General features: G+C 47.3%; 1 protein-coding gene across 2 annotated transcripts in view; it reads left to right on the plus strand.

Annotated features, from left to right (window-relative positions):
* The window catches only part of GRIN2A (glutamate receptor, ionotropic, N-methyl D-aspartate 2A), a 525,447-nt gene extending 511,401 nt beyond the window's left edge, over nucleotides 1-14,046 (plus strand). For both annotated transcript variants that reach the window (XM_006867221.1, XM_006867220.1), the window contains 2 exons: nucleotides 56-294; nucleotides 11,980-14,046. In XM_006867221.1, the coding sequence (XP_006867283.1) occupies nucleotides 56-294; nucleotides 11,980-13,779 (2,039 nt within the window). In that variant the 3' untranslated portion in view covers nucleotides 13,780-14,046. The remainder of the gene's footprint in view (nucleotides 1-55; nucleotides 295-11,979) is intronic.
* The last annotated feature ends 2,557 nt before the right edge of the window (nucleotides 14,047-16,603 follow it).

Consider the following 16,603-nt stretch of genomic DNA (forward strand, 5'->3'; position numbering starts at 1 on the left):
CTTTCCGGACGCGGTGCCCAGTGCTCACTTCCTGTGGCTGTTGTGTTCTATCCAGGTGAGATGGAGGAGCTGGAGACGCTCTGGCTGACGGGGATCTGCCACAACGAGAAGAACGAGGTGATGAGCAGCCAGCTGGACATCGACAACATGGCGGGCGTCTTCTACATGCTGGCGGCCGCCATGGCGCTCAGTCTCATCACCTTCATCTGGGAGCATCTCTTCTACCGAAAGCTACGTTTCTGCTTCACCGGCGTGTGTTCCGACCGGCCGGGGTTGCTCTTCTCCATAAGCAGGGTCAGTATCCCTAGTGGTTGCTTCCCTGGGGGGGGGGGGGCGGCGAGGCTTCTGGAGAAGCAGGGATTCCGAGTCTTCTCAGGGGTCTCCTCCTACTCACCAGCCCCTCTTGGGCTTATCAGAAGGGCTTTCAGATGTTGTGAGTTCAGAAGCCAGGGATTACAAACCCCTGTAAAAGCCAGAAGGGGGCTGGGGATGGATGCAGTAGGTGGAGCAACGGGGAAACAACACACATGAAGGGCAACTGAATCTGGTGTCCACGCAAGGGGCTTCATAGGGAATGCTGGGGACTGTGGCCAAGTGCATCATGCTTAGTACACCCCCAGCTCCAGCTGAATTTTGTCCTCTGGGAAACCAGGGTGAGTAATAACCAGTCTTCCACATTTTAAAGGAGAAACAGATCAACTGATTTTATGTGGCACCTTTTGATTTTTAATTTTTAACTTTTTATTTGATTTTTGTTGTTGTTAAGTGCCATCGAGTTGGTTCCAACTGATAACAACCCTGCATAGGTTTCCAAGGGGTTGACAGACTTGAACTGCTAGCCTTGCAGTTAGCAGTCCAGTGCTGATCCTACAGCGCCACACCAGGACCCCAATTGTTAAACATCAGTGCCTAATTCCATTTATGAAAATAAATAACCAAACAAAACACATCTACAGACCCACTACATACATCACACAGCACTGTTAACATTTCTCTGCATTTCTGCACGCTTGCTCTGGAAGATGAAATCCACACACAGTGATGTGCCGCGAGTATGCACATCTCCCAGAACTCATTGAGCAGGTACGGGACAGAAGAGTCTGATCAACAACCCCGCTGTGAAATGCCACGGGAAGCTGAGCTGTGTGTGGCAAACAGACAGTACAGAAATACACGTTCAATCTGACAGCACTTTCCACACGGAACCCACAAGCTGTCCCAGAAAAACCTTCATTCGTGCGGCATAGTGTGGTCTGTGTGTGTTGCCCTTCGTGTGATGTGATTCATCAGCAGTCTTAGATCATGACCAGGGAAAATACTGTTCTGTACTGACCACTTCTTTTTGCCAGGTCCCATATAAAGACTTCATACTCGTCAGTTCAATTCATTCATAAACCAACTCCATTACGTAGGCACTGTGATTTCGTGGTACCCAGGCCCAAGCTACAAATGAGGGGCCTCAGAGTTAGGAGAGTAAGAGAAATACCTGAGGCTGTCAGGATCTGAACCCAGACAGGGGCCGGGGGTGGGGGTGACACTCACATTCTTCCCCAAGCAACACAACTGATGTGGTACAATTCATGCTACACAACATGCATGTGCATCACATGATACATGTTCTTATATGCAACACAGCTTTTCACTTATCGTCATTGTAATAAAAGCACACCTGTGCATATTGTTCACAGTATAAACTATCTACCTTTCACCCACCCGCCTATTGTTGATGTTGTTGTTAAGTGCCATCGAGTCGGTTCTGACTCATAGCGATCCTGTATGGCGTTTCCAAGGAGCGGCTGGGAAGTTTGAACTGCCGACCTTGTGGTTGAAACAAACCTTGTGGTCCACTGCTTACCCTACAGTGCCACCCCAGGACTCCACCTACCCAAAGAGCCATCCATTTATCTACCCACCTACCTGTCTATCTAGCTACTGACCTGCCTACCAATCTACCTGCCTCCCTCCCTTTCTTTCTGTCTAATTACCTTTCTACCTGCATACCTATCTATCATCTATTAATCCATACAGTCATCTATTTATTTACCTACCTTACCTGCCTATGTGCCCATCTACCTACACTTCTGTCTACCTATCTACCTGCCTCCTTCCCTCCCTTTCTTTCTGTCTAGTTGTCTTTCTACCTGTCCACCTACCTGTCATCTATTTATCTATCTGTTCATCTACTTATATACCTACCTTACCTGCCTGCTTGTCCATCTATCTACACTTTAGTCTACCAACCTACCTGTCTACCTACCTCCATCCCTCCCTTTCTGTCAACCTAGCTACCTTTCTAGCTATATACTCCATATGAGAAGCACAGGACTGTGAACTACAAGGTCAGCAGTTCGAGCACACCAGCCACTCCACAGAAGAAAGATGAGGCTTTCTGCTTCCGCAAAGATTTAAAGCATCAGAAACCCTGTACAGAGTTGCTATGAGCTGGAACCAATTAATGGCACTTAACAACAACAACAACCTATCCATCCATACATGTATTTATCTATCTACTGACCTATATGTCTCTCTATCTACGGTTCCATCTACCTACCTACTTACCTATATCTACCTATCTCCTTTCCTTTGATTCTATCTGGCTACCTTTGGCTGTGAGTTAATGAGCTGGACTGCAAGGTCAGTTTGAACCACAAGGTCAGCAGTGTAAGTTCACCTCAGAAACCCTATATAGGGTTGCTGTCACTAGAGATCAACTTGATGGCACTTTACAATAATAACAACAACCTATCTACAGGGTCGCTATGAGTCGGAACCAACTCCATGGCACATAACAACAACAACATAATCTATCTATCTCCCCATCCATGTATTTATCTGTCTACCTACCTATGCTTCTATCTTTTTACCCTCTTACCCACCCACTTATCTACCTCCCTTCCTTCCTTTCTATCTGTCTAGGTACCTTTTTACGTATCTAACTGTCTACCTATCTATCATCTCTCCACCCATCCACCCACCCACCCATCCATCCACTTAAATGTCCATTTCTATTTGCCACCCTCTGTGTTTTCTCATCCTAAAAGAATTTTAAGGATTAAGAACACCCAATCATGTCTGCTGCTGTTTGTTGGGAAAATGAAATCATCGTTGTAAAAGAAATGTGTGTATTCTTTGCTTTTGGTAAATCCAAAAACTTGGGAGACTCCAAAGGTATACATTAGCTTCTTGTTGCTATCGTGTGCCATCGAGTCAGTTCCGACTCATAGCGACCCCATATAGGAAGTCCTGGTGTAGTGTTATGGGTTAATGCACTAGACTGCAAAGTTGGTGTAATCTGTAAGGTTGGTGGTGCAGACTCACCAGCTGCTCCTCAGAAACCCTATACAGGATTGCTGTGGGTCGGAACTGACTCAATAGCACTTAACAACAAATAGGGTTTGCAAGGATCAACTGGCAGGTTTGAACCGCTGACCCTACAGTTAGCGGTCCCGCACTAATCCTGTAACACTGCACACATTAGCTCAGAGAGTAGGATTTCTTTTCAGTTTTCAGTTGCACTCTACACTTGGGTTCTGTGCAAATGCATATTGCATCTCAATGCACAGACCACTTAAAAACTAACAACACGCTTGCATACAGCTAGGTATCAGGCTAACTCACAGTTAATTCTCCCTGCCAATTACTACAGCCTTTTCATCTCCAAATGGTTCCGGGGATTTTCGTGCACAAACACACAGTTGCATTGCTGCTAAATCCCCAGCATTTCCTCTCACTGAGACTCTGGTAAGGAAAACAAGTTGGTGGGATCAAGGTAATGAGGAAGGAACTGGCCTCCTCCCACCCCTCAGGGTGTCAAGATAGACTGGAGTCGGGGAGCAGGCAGGATATTGGGCAGCACAGCTCAGTAGCTTTACAGACTGGAGTCTGCCTTTAGGACCTGCTCCCTCCACTTCCAGCCCCCACTGAGAGAAAGGGTTCCATGTCCCCCAGGCATAATGTAGGTGGTGCCCAATGCATCATCATGCCTAGACCCTCTAGGGGCTGCAGTCTTCTTCTTGCTTCCTCACTGCCCCCTGCTCTTTATATAGTATTTTTCTTAAAGGAAGCACAACCAGGAGACTGGGTGGCACAAACGGTTAATCACTTGACAACTAGCCAAAACGTTGGCAGTTCGAACCCACCCAGAGGCACCTCAGAAGAAAGACCTGGTGATCTGCTGCCAAAAGGTCACACCGTTGAAAACCCCGTGGAGCAGTTCTCTCTACACACATGGGCTTGTCATGGACCAGAGTCAATTCAACAACAAGGATGCACCAACACCACCTAACTTGTGCTTCAATATGTACGTCCCAGGGGTCACCACTGGACTGCAAACCTCGAGGCTTTCTGCTCCCACAAAGATTTGTAGTCTCGGAGACAACTCTCCAGAATCAGCCAGACTTGACGGCACTTAACAACAACAACATGTACATCCAATGTGAACACAAAAGTCTGTTGCGTTTTGTTTGAATAGGCGTCAAACATAATGACATTTTCTTGCCTCTCTCTCCTATAATACAGGGAACTCACAGAAAGTCCCACATCCTGAGGCTCTGCACAGCAGGGCTCTGCGTTACTAAAAATGTCCTTCCTTTCTGGTCAAGGACTGTCACATGCTTCTCACACTTGTCTTGTTCGCTTGTACTCGCACACACACACATACAGCATCTTACACATATGCGTACCCACACAGCAGAGTTACACACAGAAGCAAGTGGCTCACTGTGTGCACACAGCCACTGTCCTTAAACAAAACCTGCAGTGGGGAATTGCCAAGGAGAACGACAAGGAGCCCACGTTCCAGGGCCCCACAATCAGCACAGCTACACACTGAGTCATGCCTGGTGAGGGGTCCTCTCTCCTGTCACAGCACCCTGTGACATTGGTACCATTGCACCCATCCTCTGGAGGGAGAGAGTGAAGCCAGAAGGCAGAAGGGGACTCTTTGGGTCTTCACCTCATGTTTCCTAGAAGTCACCAGGCCCCTCTCACTTTCTCCACCCCTGTCAGGAGAGAGAGGAAACTGTTCTTGGAGTGGCTGGCTGGCATGCTTTCATCAGCTTTAGAGTCTCGGCTCCTTTCTAAGGGGTCGTGATCCAAGGAGCTCTGGACATTCAGCCCAAAGACCCCAAGCTCTTACCAGGCAGCATGCACACAGTCCTCCTTGTGGGCTCAGCGCTCTTAAGAAGCTCTCAGTAAATAAAGGACCACCTGAGTTACCTAACACATAGCTGAGTCATCTGCATTTCCGGCATTGCCATGGGAGGTGGCCAGCACTCAAAGAAGATATTTACTTAGCGTTAGAGCCAAGCATCTCCCAGGGCATTGACTTTTTGTCTTTGAAGACATTACAGAAATGCACGCTCCTGTCTGTGGATGCTCTTCATGCTTGTCTTCTCTCCAAAACAGATTCACTCCCATTTAGGGAAAAAAAAACAAAGGACCACATTCCCTGTCGCATCACAAGGCACTGCCTCGGTTGTCTCCTGAGCCACAAGGGATGGGAGACCTGGCTGAGAAAGGGAGATGGAAAATGTGGTATGCTTCCAGGGCGATGAGATGAGGGGAGCTTGGAGAGAGAGTGAAAGATAAGCTTCCAGCTAGCTGACCATGGAGACCAGTAGGAATCACATTTGGGGGATCAGGCCCAGGCACCAATGGACCCAGAAGGACAGTAGAGCCCACACCCATTACGCATGTTCTGGGAGCCCGGGTGACCTTTGGGCGCAGCAGACAGATGCCTGGAACTGTACAGCGAGTCATTGGTGCTGGTTTCTTAGGAGCTTTGGGTCCACTCTGGAGCCAAGCTGCCATCTTATCCCCACAACCCACACAATATAGCAGGATCTGTGGATAATGTAGAGAGCACAAAGAACGGGGAAATTCTACAGGGATGACGGGAACTTGCGGCCAGCAACATGGCTCCTGAAATACGACGTGGGTTGTTTATTCATCCAGGAAGACAGCGTGTCTTTTCCAGAACTTGTCTTCAGTGGTCACAGGAAGCATGCCTCCTTTAGCTACCACGAAACAGTGCCACGTGTTCCTGCTGTTGTGAGGTGGCAGCAGAGAAGAGCCAGCCAGGGATCACTGTTGTTGCCTTGTGTGCTGTTGAGTCACATCCGACTCATAGTGACCCAGCACGCTGGCAGAATAGACGTGCCCCAGAGGGTTTCCTCGGCTGTCATCTTTATGGAAGCAGACACCTCCTCGTATTCCTGGGGGGCAGCTGGTGGACTCGAACTGCCAACCTTATGATTCATTTCTGAGCACTTAACCACTGTGCCACCAGGCTCCCTATCTCCATATACCCACTGCTGATGAGTCAGTTCTAGCTCAGAGAGTCCCTCTAGGACAGTGTGGGGTTTCCAACAGGAGTTGATGAATGCTAATCCTGAGGAGTGGCTCGTGGGTTCAAACCACCAACATTTTGGTTAGCACTTAACCCCTGTACCACCAAGGCTCCTTCACATTTTCCGAACACCTGAAATGCGAGTGTTTTTTTCACTCCTGCATTGTTCTATCTTACCTTGTGCCCACCTTAGTGGGTACGAGTCCCATCTTGCAGATGTGGAAATCAAGGTCCAAAAGACCCTATAGGGTGGTTATAAGTCGGAATCAACTCAGTGGCAATGGGTTTGATTTGGGATTTTGGCTCTCCAAGTAGAAAGCCTCCTCATCCTTGGATGGGTGGGTGGCCCGGCAGGCACAGTGCGCCGAGGGGCGGGGGCCAGAGTTCCGAATTCTCAGGATGTGGAGAAAGAGCTCATTAGGATAAAACAGAAAATTGAGGAATACAAATTTTAACTACAACGTTCATGATATTAGCAGACCCAAATGGTACCGTGGTTAAAGCACACTGCTGTTAACCTAATGGTCAGCAGTTCCAATCCACCAGCTGCTCCACAGTGGACAGATACTACAGTTTGTTCCCATAAAGATTTACAGCCTTGTAAACTATGGGCCAGTGTGTATGTGTGTGTTTGAGTGTGTATTGCAGAATATTAATCACAAGAAGAAAAGCCACAGTCCTTGGGAATCACACTGGGTTTTACCCAGATTGGCAGAGTCCCTATGATGGTGTCCGGTGCCATCACTGCAACCCCATGTGACAGAATAGACCTGCCCCATAGGCTTACCTAGACTGTCATTTCTTATGTCACTTTGTTAAGTCCCATCAAGTCAGTTTCAACTCAGCACCCTGTACTGGGTTTCTGAAGAGTGGCTGGTGCGTTTGAACTGCCAACCTTGAGATTTAAATTGACCTTGTGGTCCAGTACTTAACCCCCATTGCCACACCAGGACTCCACTAAATACTGGTATATACTTTTATATATCATTGACTCACAGCGCCCTCATGTGACAGAGTAGAACTGCCCCACAGGGTTTCCTAGGCTGTCATCCATTGTGTCACTATAGATTCATATACACCTTTTTTTTTAAGGTTTTTATCATGGATTGAGTGAAAGTTTACAGGGCAGATCATCATTTGTATATACTCATATATATCATCGACTCACAGCGCCCCTGTGTGATGAAGTAGAACTGCTCCATAGGTTTTCCCAAGCTGTCATCTATTGTGTCACTATATACTCATATATCATCGACTTACAGCAGCCCTGTGTGACAGTAGAACTGCCTCATACGGTTTCCTAAGCTGCCATTTAGTGTGTCACTATGTACTTGTGTATGGGCTCCTGGCATAGCACTGTTGGTTAATGTACTGGACTGCAAGGGCCATTTGAATTGCAGGGTCGGCAATTCAAGTTCACCAGATACTTCTCAGGAAACCTATACAGGGTATCTGTGAGTCAGAACCGATTCCATGGCACTTAACAACAACAACAACAAATACTCGTATATATCCTTATGTATTATCGACTCACAGAGGAGAACTGCCCCACAAGGTCTCCTAGGCTGCCATCTATTGTGTCACTATATACTCATATATATTCTTCTTTATCATTGACTCACAGCGCCCCCTGGTATGACAGAGGAGAACTGCCCCACAAGGTCTCCTAGGCTGTCTGCTTTATGGGTAGGAGGTCTTGTGGTGTGGTGACTAAGCATTCAGCTGTTAACCTAAGGGTCAGCAGTTTGAATCCACCAGCTGCTCCCCAGGAGAAAGATGAGGTGGTCAGCTTTCAGACAACCTCAGAGATCCTATATGGTCACTAGGAGTTAGAATGGTCTCAATGACAGCAGCTTTTGGGATTTAGTCCTCACAAAGATCTCCAGAGCTTTATCCTACAAAGCCCCTAGCTGAGTTCAGACCACCCAATTTACATCCCCCGGTTTCGTTAGAGTCCCTCTAGGTCTGAACGTAAGATTACCAGAGCACCAGATGTGAGTCCCGGTGTAGTGCTGCAGAATCAGCACTAGACTGCTCTCTGCAAGGTTGGTGGTTCAAAACCTAGCAGCCACTCCTCAGCAACCCTATACAGAGTCATTATGAGTCAGAACCAACTCAACGGCAGTCACCAAAAAACTGGGTAAAGTAGTTGTTGTTAAGTGCTGTCAAGTCGGTTCCAACCCATAGTGATCCTGCACAGGGTTTCTGAGGCTGTAAATTATTACAGGAGCAGAAAGCCTCATCTGTCTCCCACGAAGCAGCTGGTAGTTTCCAACTGCCGACCTTGCGGTTCGCAGCCCGATTCATAACCACTATGCTACCAGAGCTCCTGGGTAAAGTAGAGAGTCAGGGAAAAAGAGGAAGAGGCCTAACTAGATGGACTACAAGAACAGACTGAAACAGACGATTGTGAGGACAGCACAGGACCAGGCAGTGTGTCCTTCTGTTGTATACAGGGACATTATAAGTCAGAACCCACTCAACAGCCCCTAAAAACGACAACAAAATGGATCAGGGAATTTGGTTAAACATAAATGCAGGCACATTGGTGGGCTCTCCAGACCCCTCCTCTGGATGTGTCAGAAGTCCTGGAGCTACTGCTTGTAGTGAGGTGGTCTCACTTTGTGACAATGAGACAGAAAAGGCAAGCAAAGATGCAGCTGCAGGAAGGTGGGAGCAGCCTCCCCCGAGCCTTCACCACGCTGCCTGGGCTGAGTGGATCCGAGAAAGAAAGGCTCAGCACTGTCCCACTTCCTTGAACATCCTTGTGGGGTAAAGCTGGTCCCCGTCATGGGGACAGACGGAGCTGCTGTTCCCAGCGCCCTTGGTTAATCATCCATACTTTCCACCCTGTTTAGGACAAAGGCTGCAGCGGTGGCAGCAGCGTCCACTGTACAGCCCTCTTGGGTTGACTGACTATTAATCCTGAAAGATTGGGCCAAGTCCTGCTACCTTAACCTGAAGCTTTGTTTTTGTTTTTGTTTGGGGGACATAGCCAATTGCAGTGGGTAGGAGGGAGACAGGCTGTAGGGCGGGGCACAACTCCCCGTGTGTTTCACGAAGAATGAACAAAACTCTCTTCCCTTGATTGAACGGTTCCTTTAAAAAAAAAATCATACTCTCCTTTTCCTCCCGTATATTTATTTTTATTGTGGTGAAAACACACTTAACAAAACACACGCCAGCTCAACAATTTCTGCATGTACAGTCCAGTGGAGGGTGAGACTTTGTCTCACGTAATTTGGACGTATTGTCAGGAGACCCCAGTCCCTGAGGAAGGACATCATGCTTGATCAAGTAGAGGGTCAGTGACACAGTGGTTGTTACAATGGGCTCAAGCATAGCAAACGTTGTGAAGCTGGCTGGGCTGTTTGCCATTCTGTTGTGCTTGAATTGGAAACCAAGTCAGCAGCACCTAAGAACAACAGCAACACAACTCAGTGGCATTGATGACACTTTTTGTTTTGTGATAAACACTTTTAAGTAAATGGAAAGTTAGCAAATAGGAGGAAGGCTATAGAAAGGACGGTGTAAGAGATCCAAAGACAAAGGTGCTCGTGTTGGACCCACACAAGTGTCTGTAAGTCGTTCAGTTCTGCGGTTGTGTTAAAGGTACTGACATTGTGTCCTCTTACTGGTAACTGAGACCCCATTCTAATTACAGTGAACAAGCAGACACACAACCTATGTACTAAGTTGAGTTGTTGTTGTTAAGTGCCTTTGTGTCGGTTCCGGTTCATAGCAACCTGATATAGGGTTTCCGAGGATTTTTAATCTTTGCCAGAACAAAAAAATCTCATCTTTCTTCCACAGAGAAACTGTTGGGCTCTAACCACAGACCTTGTGATTCACAGTCCAGTGCTTATCACATGAGCCACTATGCTCCCAATGAGCACAGTAGATATGGCTTTAAAAAAAAAAAAAGTGTAAGCGTTTTTCATTACAAATTAAAAAGTAAACACACATAAGCCCATGGTGGGATTGTAAATTTGAAGAGATTCCATAAGGTTCTATAAGTAGATGCTTTGGAGTTGGAAGAGACAGATGTTAACCTTACCTAGAAGCAGAATCTTTGATGGATAAGAGAACGTGAAATTGTGCACTACAAATTAGTAAGTAAGCACAAGTAAGCCTGCACGTAACTTGCTTACTGAATAATCTGATGCTGGGAGCATTGGCTGGGAATCCAACCCAGGTCACATATATAAAAGGTGAAAATTCTTTACATTCCTCTCCAGTTTTAACCAACACAGTAACCCCATATTTGTCATTGCACCTCATTTTGTTTCTCAGTGTCATTATCACTGACCAATGCTCTTATAGCTTTATGTTGTTGTTGTTATGTGCTGTGGAGTCGGTTCCGACTCATAGCGACCCTGTAAAGGGTTTCTGAGGCTGTAAATCTTTACAGGAGCAGAAAGCCTCATCTTTCGCCCACGGAACAGCTGGTAGTTTCGAACTGCTGACCCTAAGGTTCGCAGCCTGATTCATAACCACTAAACTACCAGCATTATGGTGATCATTTTTAACATATGTATACTACTCTCTGAGATAGCTCCATAGATGTATTTCTAACATAATTTATTTCCTTCACATTTTTTCACTTGTGAGATTTCAGCGCAACACAGCATGGGCACTTTTTGGTTTGATAGATTCTACAAAACTGGATTATGCCAATTTGGTATGAATAAAAGAACATACGAGTTCTCCAGCTGTTTCAGATCAAAATGTTATCTCATTGGTATTTTTCATTTCATTTAGATAAGTGAAAAGTCCCAGAGGGCTGCTCCAGGGACTCTCTCCAACCAGGGCGCTCTCCATCCCTTCTGCTTTTCTCTGCACTGGCTTCATTCTCAAGCTACAATGCCCTTGTGGCAAGCAGATTAGCCCTCTCCAACTCTTCTTTCTAGACCAACATCCATATCTATCCCTCCAAGAGAACGTTTACTTGATCATGCATGGATTCCAGGCCTGCCTTTAAACCAATCAATGAATGGGTCCAGGGAAATAAGATTTTCTGATTGGCCTACTTGGGTCACGTGACTTCCGTGAGCCTTCACCACACGGATTGGGATTACCCCTGAATTGATTCTGACTTGGTAATGCTTGCTTGTCAAGAGTTAACTCGCTGGCACCTTTGTTGTTGTTAAGTGCTGTCCAGTTGGTTCTAATTTATAGGCACCCTGTATATGGTTTCCAAGGAACTGCTTGTGGGTTTGAACCACAGAACTTGTGGGTAGCAGTCCAGTGCTTACCCTACAGCACCACATCAGGACTCCTTTAAGGAAACTTTAATGAAAGCATGGCTCAGCTGTGTGGCTGTTGGGAAGGTCAACTTCATATCCTTCCCTGACAATTTGGAGGCTCTGAAACTGCCCTAGTGGTATAAACATCGGTTGGCTATCTTTTCTCGAACATGATGTATGACTGTTTGCAAGGGTGTCAGATAATCATGACCCAAAGGGAGATTGCCTGATGCTTGCAAGCTAGTCTCTTAGATTCAAGAAACATTATCAGGGTTCTGATGGGATTTCACGATGCTCCAGGGCTCACCGTTGCAAGTCAACTTCAGGTATGGAGTGGTTCCCTGGTCCCTGCTGCTGCTGACCCTGTTTTCTGCTCCCCCACAGGGCATTTACAGCTGCATTCACGGGGTGCACATTGAAGAAAAGAAGAAGTCGCCGGATTTCAACCTGACCGGCTCCCAGAGCAACATGTTAAAACTCCTCCGATCAGCCAAAAACATTTCTAACATGCCCAACCTGAACTCCTCAAGAATGGATTCACCCAAGAGAGCCACTGACTTCATCCAAAGAGGATCCCTCATCATGGACATGGTTTCGGATAAGGGCAATTTGATCTATTCAGACAACAGGTCCTTCCAGGGGAAAGACAGCATTTTTGGAGACAATATGAATGAACTCCAAACATTTGTGGCCAGCAGGCATAAGGATAACCTTAACAACTATGTGTTTCAGGGCCAGCATCCTTTAACCCTCAACGAGTCCAACCCCAACACGGTGGAGGTGGCCGTGAGCACGGAATCCAAAGGGAACTCAAGACCCCGGCAGCTTTGGAAGAAATCCATGGAGTCTCTACGCCAAGACTCCCTCACCCAGAACCCTGCCTCCCAGAGGGAGGAGGGCACAGTAGAGAATAGGACCCACTCCCTAAAGAGCCCCCGCTACATTCCAGAAGAGGTGGCCCATTCAGACATTTCAGAAACTTCGAGTCGGGCCACATACCACAGGGAACCTGACAACAATAAAAACCACAAGACCAAGGACAACTGCAAAAGGTCAACGGCTTCCAAACACTCCAAGGGCTGCAGTGAGGCAGACCGTAGCTACGTGAAAACCAAAGCCAGCTCCCCCAGGGACAAGATCTACACCATTGATGCAGAGAAGGAGCCCAGTTTCCACTTAGACCCTCCCCAGTTCATTGAAAATGTGGCCCTCTCCAAAAACATGGACTTCCCAGACCCCTATCAAGACCACAATGAGAACTTCCGCAAGGGGAATGCCACACTGCCCATGAACAGGAATCCCCACCACAACGAGGATGGGGCTCCCAACAATGACCAGTACAAACTCTACTCCAAGCATTTCACCTTGAAAGACAAGAGCTCCCCTTGCAGCGAGGGGAGCGACCGGTACCGGCAGAGCTCCACACACTGCCGGAGCTGTCTCTCCAACATGCCCACCTACTCCGGTCACTTCACCACGAGGTCGCCATTCAAGTGTGACGCCTGCCTGCGGATGGGGAACCTGTATGACATCGATGAAGACCAGATGCTCCCGGAGACAGGTAACCCAGCCACCCAGGACGAGGTCTACCAGCAGGACTGGGCACAGAACAATGCCCTGCAGTTCCAAAAGAGCAAGCTAAGGATTAGCCGCCAGCAGTCCTACGATAACATCCTGGATAAACCCAGGGAGCTAGATCTCAGCAGGCCCTCCCGGAGCATAAGCCTCAAGGACCGGGAACAGTTCCTGGAAGGAAACTTGTACGGGAGCCTGTTTAGTGTCCCATCCAGCAAACTCTTGGGTAACAAAAGTTCCCTTTTCCCCCAGGCCCTGGAGGACAGCAAGAGGAGCAAGTCTCTCTTGCCAGACCACTCCTCCGACAATCCTTTCCTCCACACCCACGGGGATGGCCAGCGCCTAGTCATTGGCAGATGTCCCTCCGACCCTTACAAACACTCGCTGCCCTCCCAGGCAGCAAACGACAGCTACCTTCGTTCGTCCTTGAGGTCAACGGCTTCCTACTGTTCTAGGGATAGCCGCGGCCACAGTGACGTGTATATTCCAGAGCATGTTTTGCCTTATGCTGCAAACAAGAATAATATGTACTCTACCCCCAGGGTTTTAAATTCCTGCAGCAATAGACGCGTGTACAAGAAAATGCCTAGTATCGAATCTGATGTTTAAAAAATCTTCCATTGATGTTTTATCTATAGGGAAACATACACAGTTGCCAACATTCTGGAGGGCAAAAAGTTGGATGTCCAATAGTGCCCTGAGAAGAAGAAGAGGATTATGGGAGGGTTTTTTGTTTTTCGTGGTTTTTTTAAATTCTTCTTCTTTCTGTTGGCTTTTTGCATATGGCTCCATGCCATAGTCTTCCACTCAAAGAATCTTGTGAGTGTATGCTGAGCATGTCAGAGACAAGATAGGCAAGTCCTCAACCAAAAATAAAAAAAGTGTGGGGGAGTGATGAGGGGCGAGGGCAAGTCTCCAGGACCGGCCCACTAGGTATGTTGGCCATACAGTGATGCGTTGGAATGCCTATAGTGATGCCTGTGATTTCCTATACTCCAAATCCCATTCACATCAGCCCACCGTGTAATGTCCCCATCAGACATGCCTAGCGGTTCCTCGTCTTCAGAATAAGCAATATGGTATGCATGTAAATCTGACACAGACAAAAATAAAACAGTGAAGAATGCATTTGCTCCGTAATGAGATTGACACGTGCAAGAGATTAGGAAGATTGGCTTGTAATCATTTTCAGCTTTACCATTGAGCCTTCCATCACAGCCCCGGCCTAACCCCAGAACTCCAGGCTCCCCCAAAGACTAGCTAACCTGTCAGTGTGTTCAGGGTAACCATGTTCCTTTCAATAGCTTCTGTCCCCAAGACCTATCTGGAGGACAAGGCCAGAGGGACCCTCAGGTGGAGATCGGCAAGAACTGTCTTTGGATGTCGGTGTTATGTTTGCTTCCCAGACTCAGATCTTACCCTCAGCTTCGGCGGTCTCTTTCACAGCTGCGTAAACTAGCACATTCTTGTCTTCGATATCTGTGTGTGGATCTTCTGTCTCAGACAGTAGCCATTGTAGATTATCCTGAAGACTCCATGTACGTAAGTTTGTGTCTCCCCTTATGGTGATGACTCAGGGCTGTATAGTATCTGTTACCCCCTCCCTTCCCCACGTGCCCACCAGTCATGTCGTCCCGAGCAGCCATGGTGGCATCTAATTAACTGTGTGTTGATGTTGTCCCAACCTGTCAGTGTGGTGACTTGAACCAACAGCCATGTGTGTACTGTAATCCAACAGTAGTATCATGCCCTCTGTCTGCTGAAGACTAGCTGAGTATTGGTGTTTCTTTCGTAACCTCACGAAATGCAGTTGGACGCCACCATTTCCAGCCCAACTTCCTCTAAAACAAGAAGGTCTAACACCTTTCTGCTGAGCATCCTTCCAGTTGTGGGTCATTTTCATTGGGGCCAGGGGTTTCCCTCTGAAATATCGACCCTCTTGGAAGGGACTATGCCAGCCACACCAACAGAGATATGTGAAGAGTTCTACAGACATTTGTCATTTCTGGAACCTATCTGACCCCAGTTTTCTTCTACGCACACTCATGCCTACACGATAGAAAACATCACTCATTAAAAACGAGAAGCTGTGAGCAGAGGGGCAGTATTTATGAAAGTGGAGGTGCCCTATTGAAAGCCCGGGAACAGTCATCCCAAGTGACTATGAGTGACATCCAGGGACTCCTTTGAGTCTTTTAGAATTTCCCACCTTTGCTCTCCCATTGCATTCCAGAACTATCTTTCTCTCTGGCAGGATCAGCTCTAGTCCATCCCAAAACTGGTATGTCTTAACATGAAATGAATTCTGAAGTCTCCCCACTAAAACAGAGCAGTGGCATGCCATCAACTCAGGGAGGTCTCCTGCCTTCCGCTGCTGTTCTCAGCACCCAGGGTGCTGCCAACTGCTACAGAGACCTCCAGGGAGAATTGGATTGATTCTCTAGACAAAAAAGCCGTTGCCCGGAAACAGCGTTATTTCTCTATTAATCCCATGGTGGTGGTGGTTATATGCTGTGGAGTCAGTTCTGAATCATAGCGACCTGTATAGAGGTATCCAAGGCTGTAAATCTTTACATGAGCAGAAAGCCTCATCTTTCCCCCTTGGAGCAACTGGTAGATTTGAACTGCTGGCCTTGCTGTTAGCAACACAGCTCATAATCTACTACGCTACCGTGACTCCTTCATTAACCCCATACTTCCCTGGATAAAGAAATCTGTGGCTACTGTAAGATACTAAGAAAGTGCATATCTCTCTTAACTTCCACCGTGCTCTTTAGAAGGAATTATCAGAAACTATGTGGTAGTTCCCTCCTCCATAAAAATCATTGACTCCAAATTGTTCTGTTATTACCCCAGACATCATAAAACCAACCATTGGATCCCATGGTCAATTTCTAAGAGAAAGGAAACCGTGCAGCGCAATTCAAAGAGCATCTGAGTCAGCTCAGCTCTTTGTCAGAGACTGTCAGGAACACGATGTCCCAGTGTCAACAGCACCTGCTGTGTGCTGAGTGATGAGAATGAAATCGCAGATCCCCACCCATGGGTCCACTAAAGAGGGCTCTTGTGACACAGGCACCTTTGAGATCTTGGATTTGTAGATGCTCAGGAGCCAGAATCTCTGAACCCAGAGTGTGTGCTCCTGCTTCCTCTGGTTCAAGGCAGAATTGACTTGCCTGAGTGATTTTTGGTGAACTCTCAGTGGTTTTTCTTCCTCATTTGGGAAGCAGCCATCGGGTGATTCTCTGATAGGTATACCCAATGGCAGATTGTCAGGTTTCTGACCCTGGGTAAATGTCAGACAGGAATTCTGCACCGGGAGCCTCTAACCCCTGCCATCAAGTACACACTAACTCATGGTGACCCTATGGGTGTCAGAGTACAACTGTGCTCTGGAGGCTTTTCAGTAGCTGACTTCCTTTCCTTTCTTTCT

The sequence above is a fragment of the Chrysochloris asiatica genome, unplaced genomic scaffold (assembly GCF_000296735.1).
Source record: "Chrysochloris asiatica unplaced genomic scaffold, ChrAsi1.0 scaffold00102, whole genome shotgun sequence".
NCBI lineage: Eukaryota > Metazoa > Chordata > Mammalia > Afrosoricida > Chrysochloridae > Chrysochloris > Chrysochloris asiatica.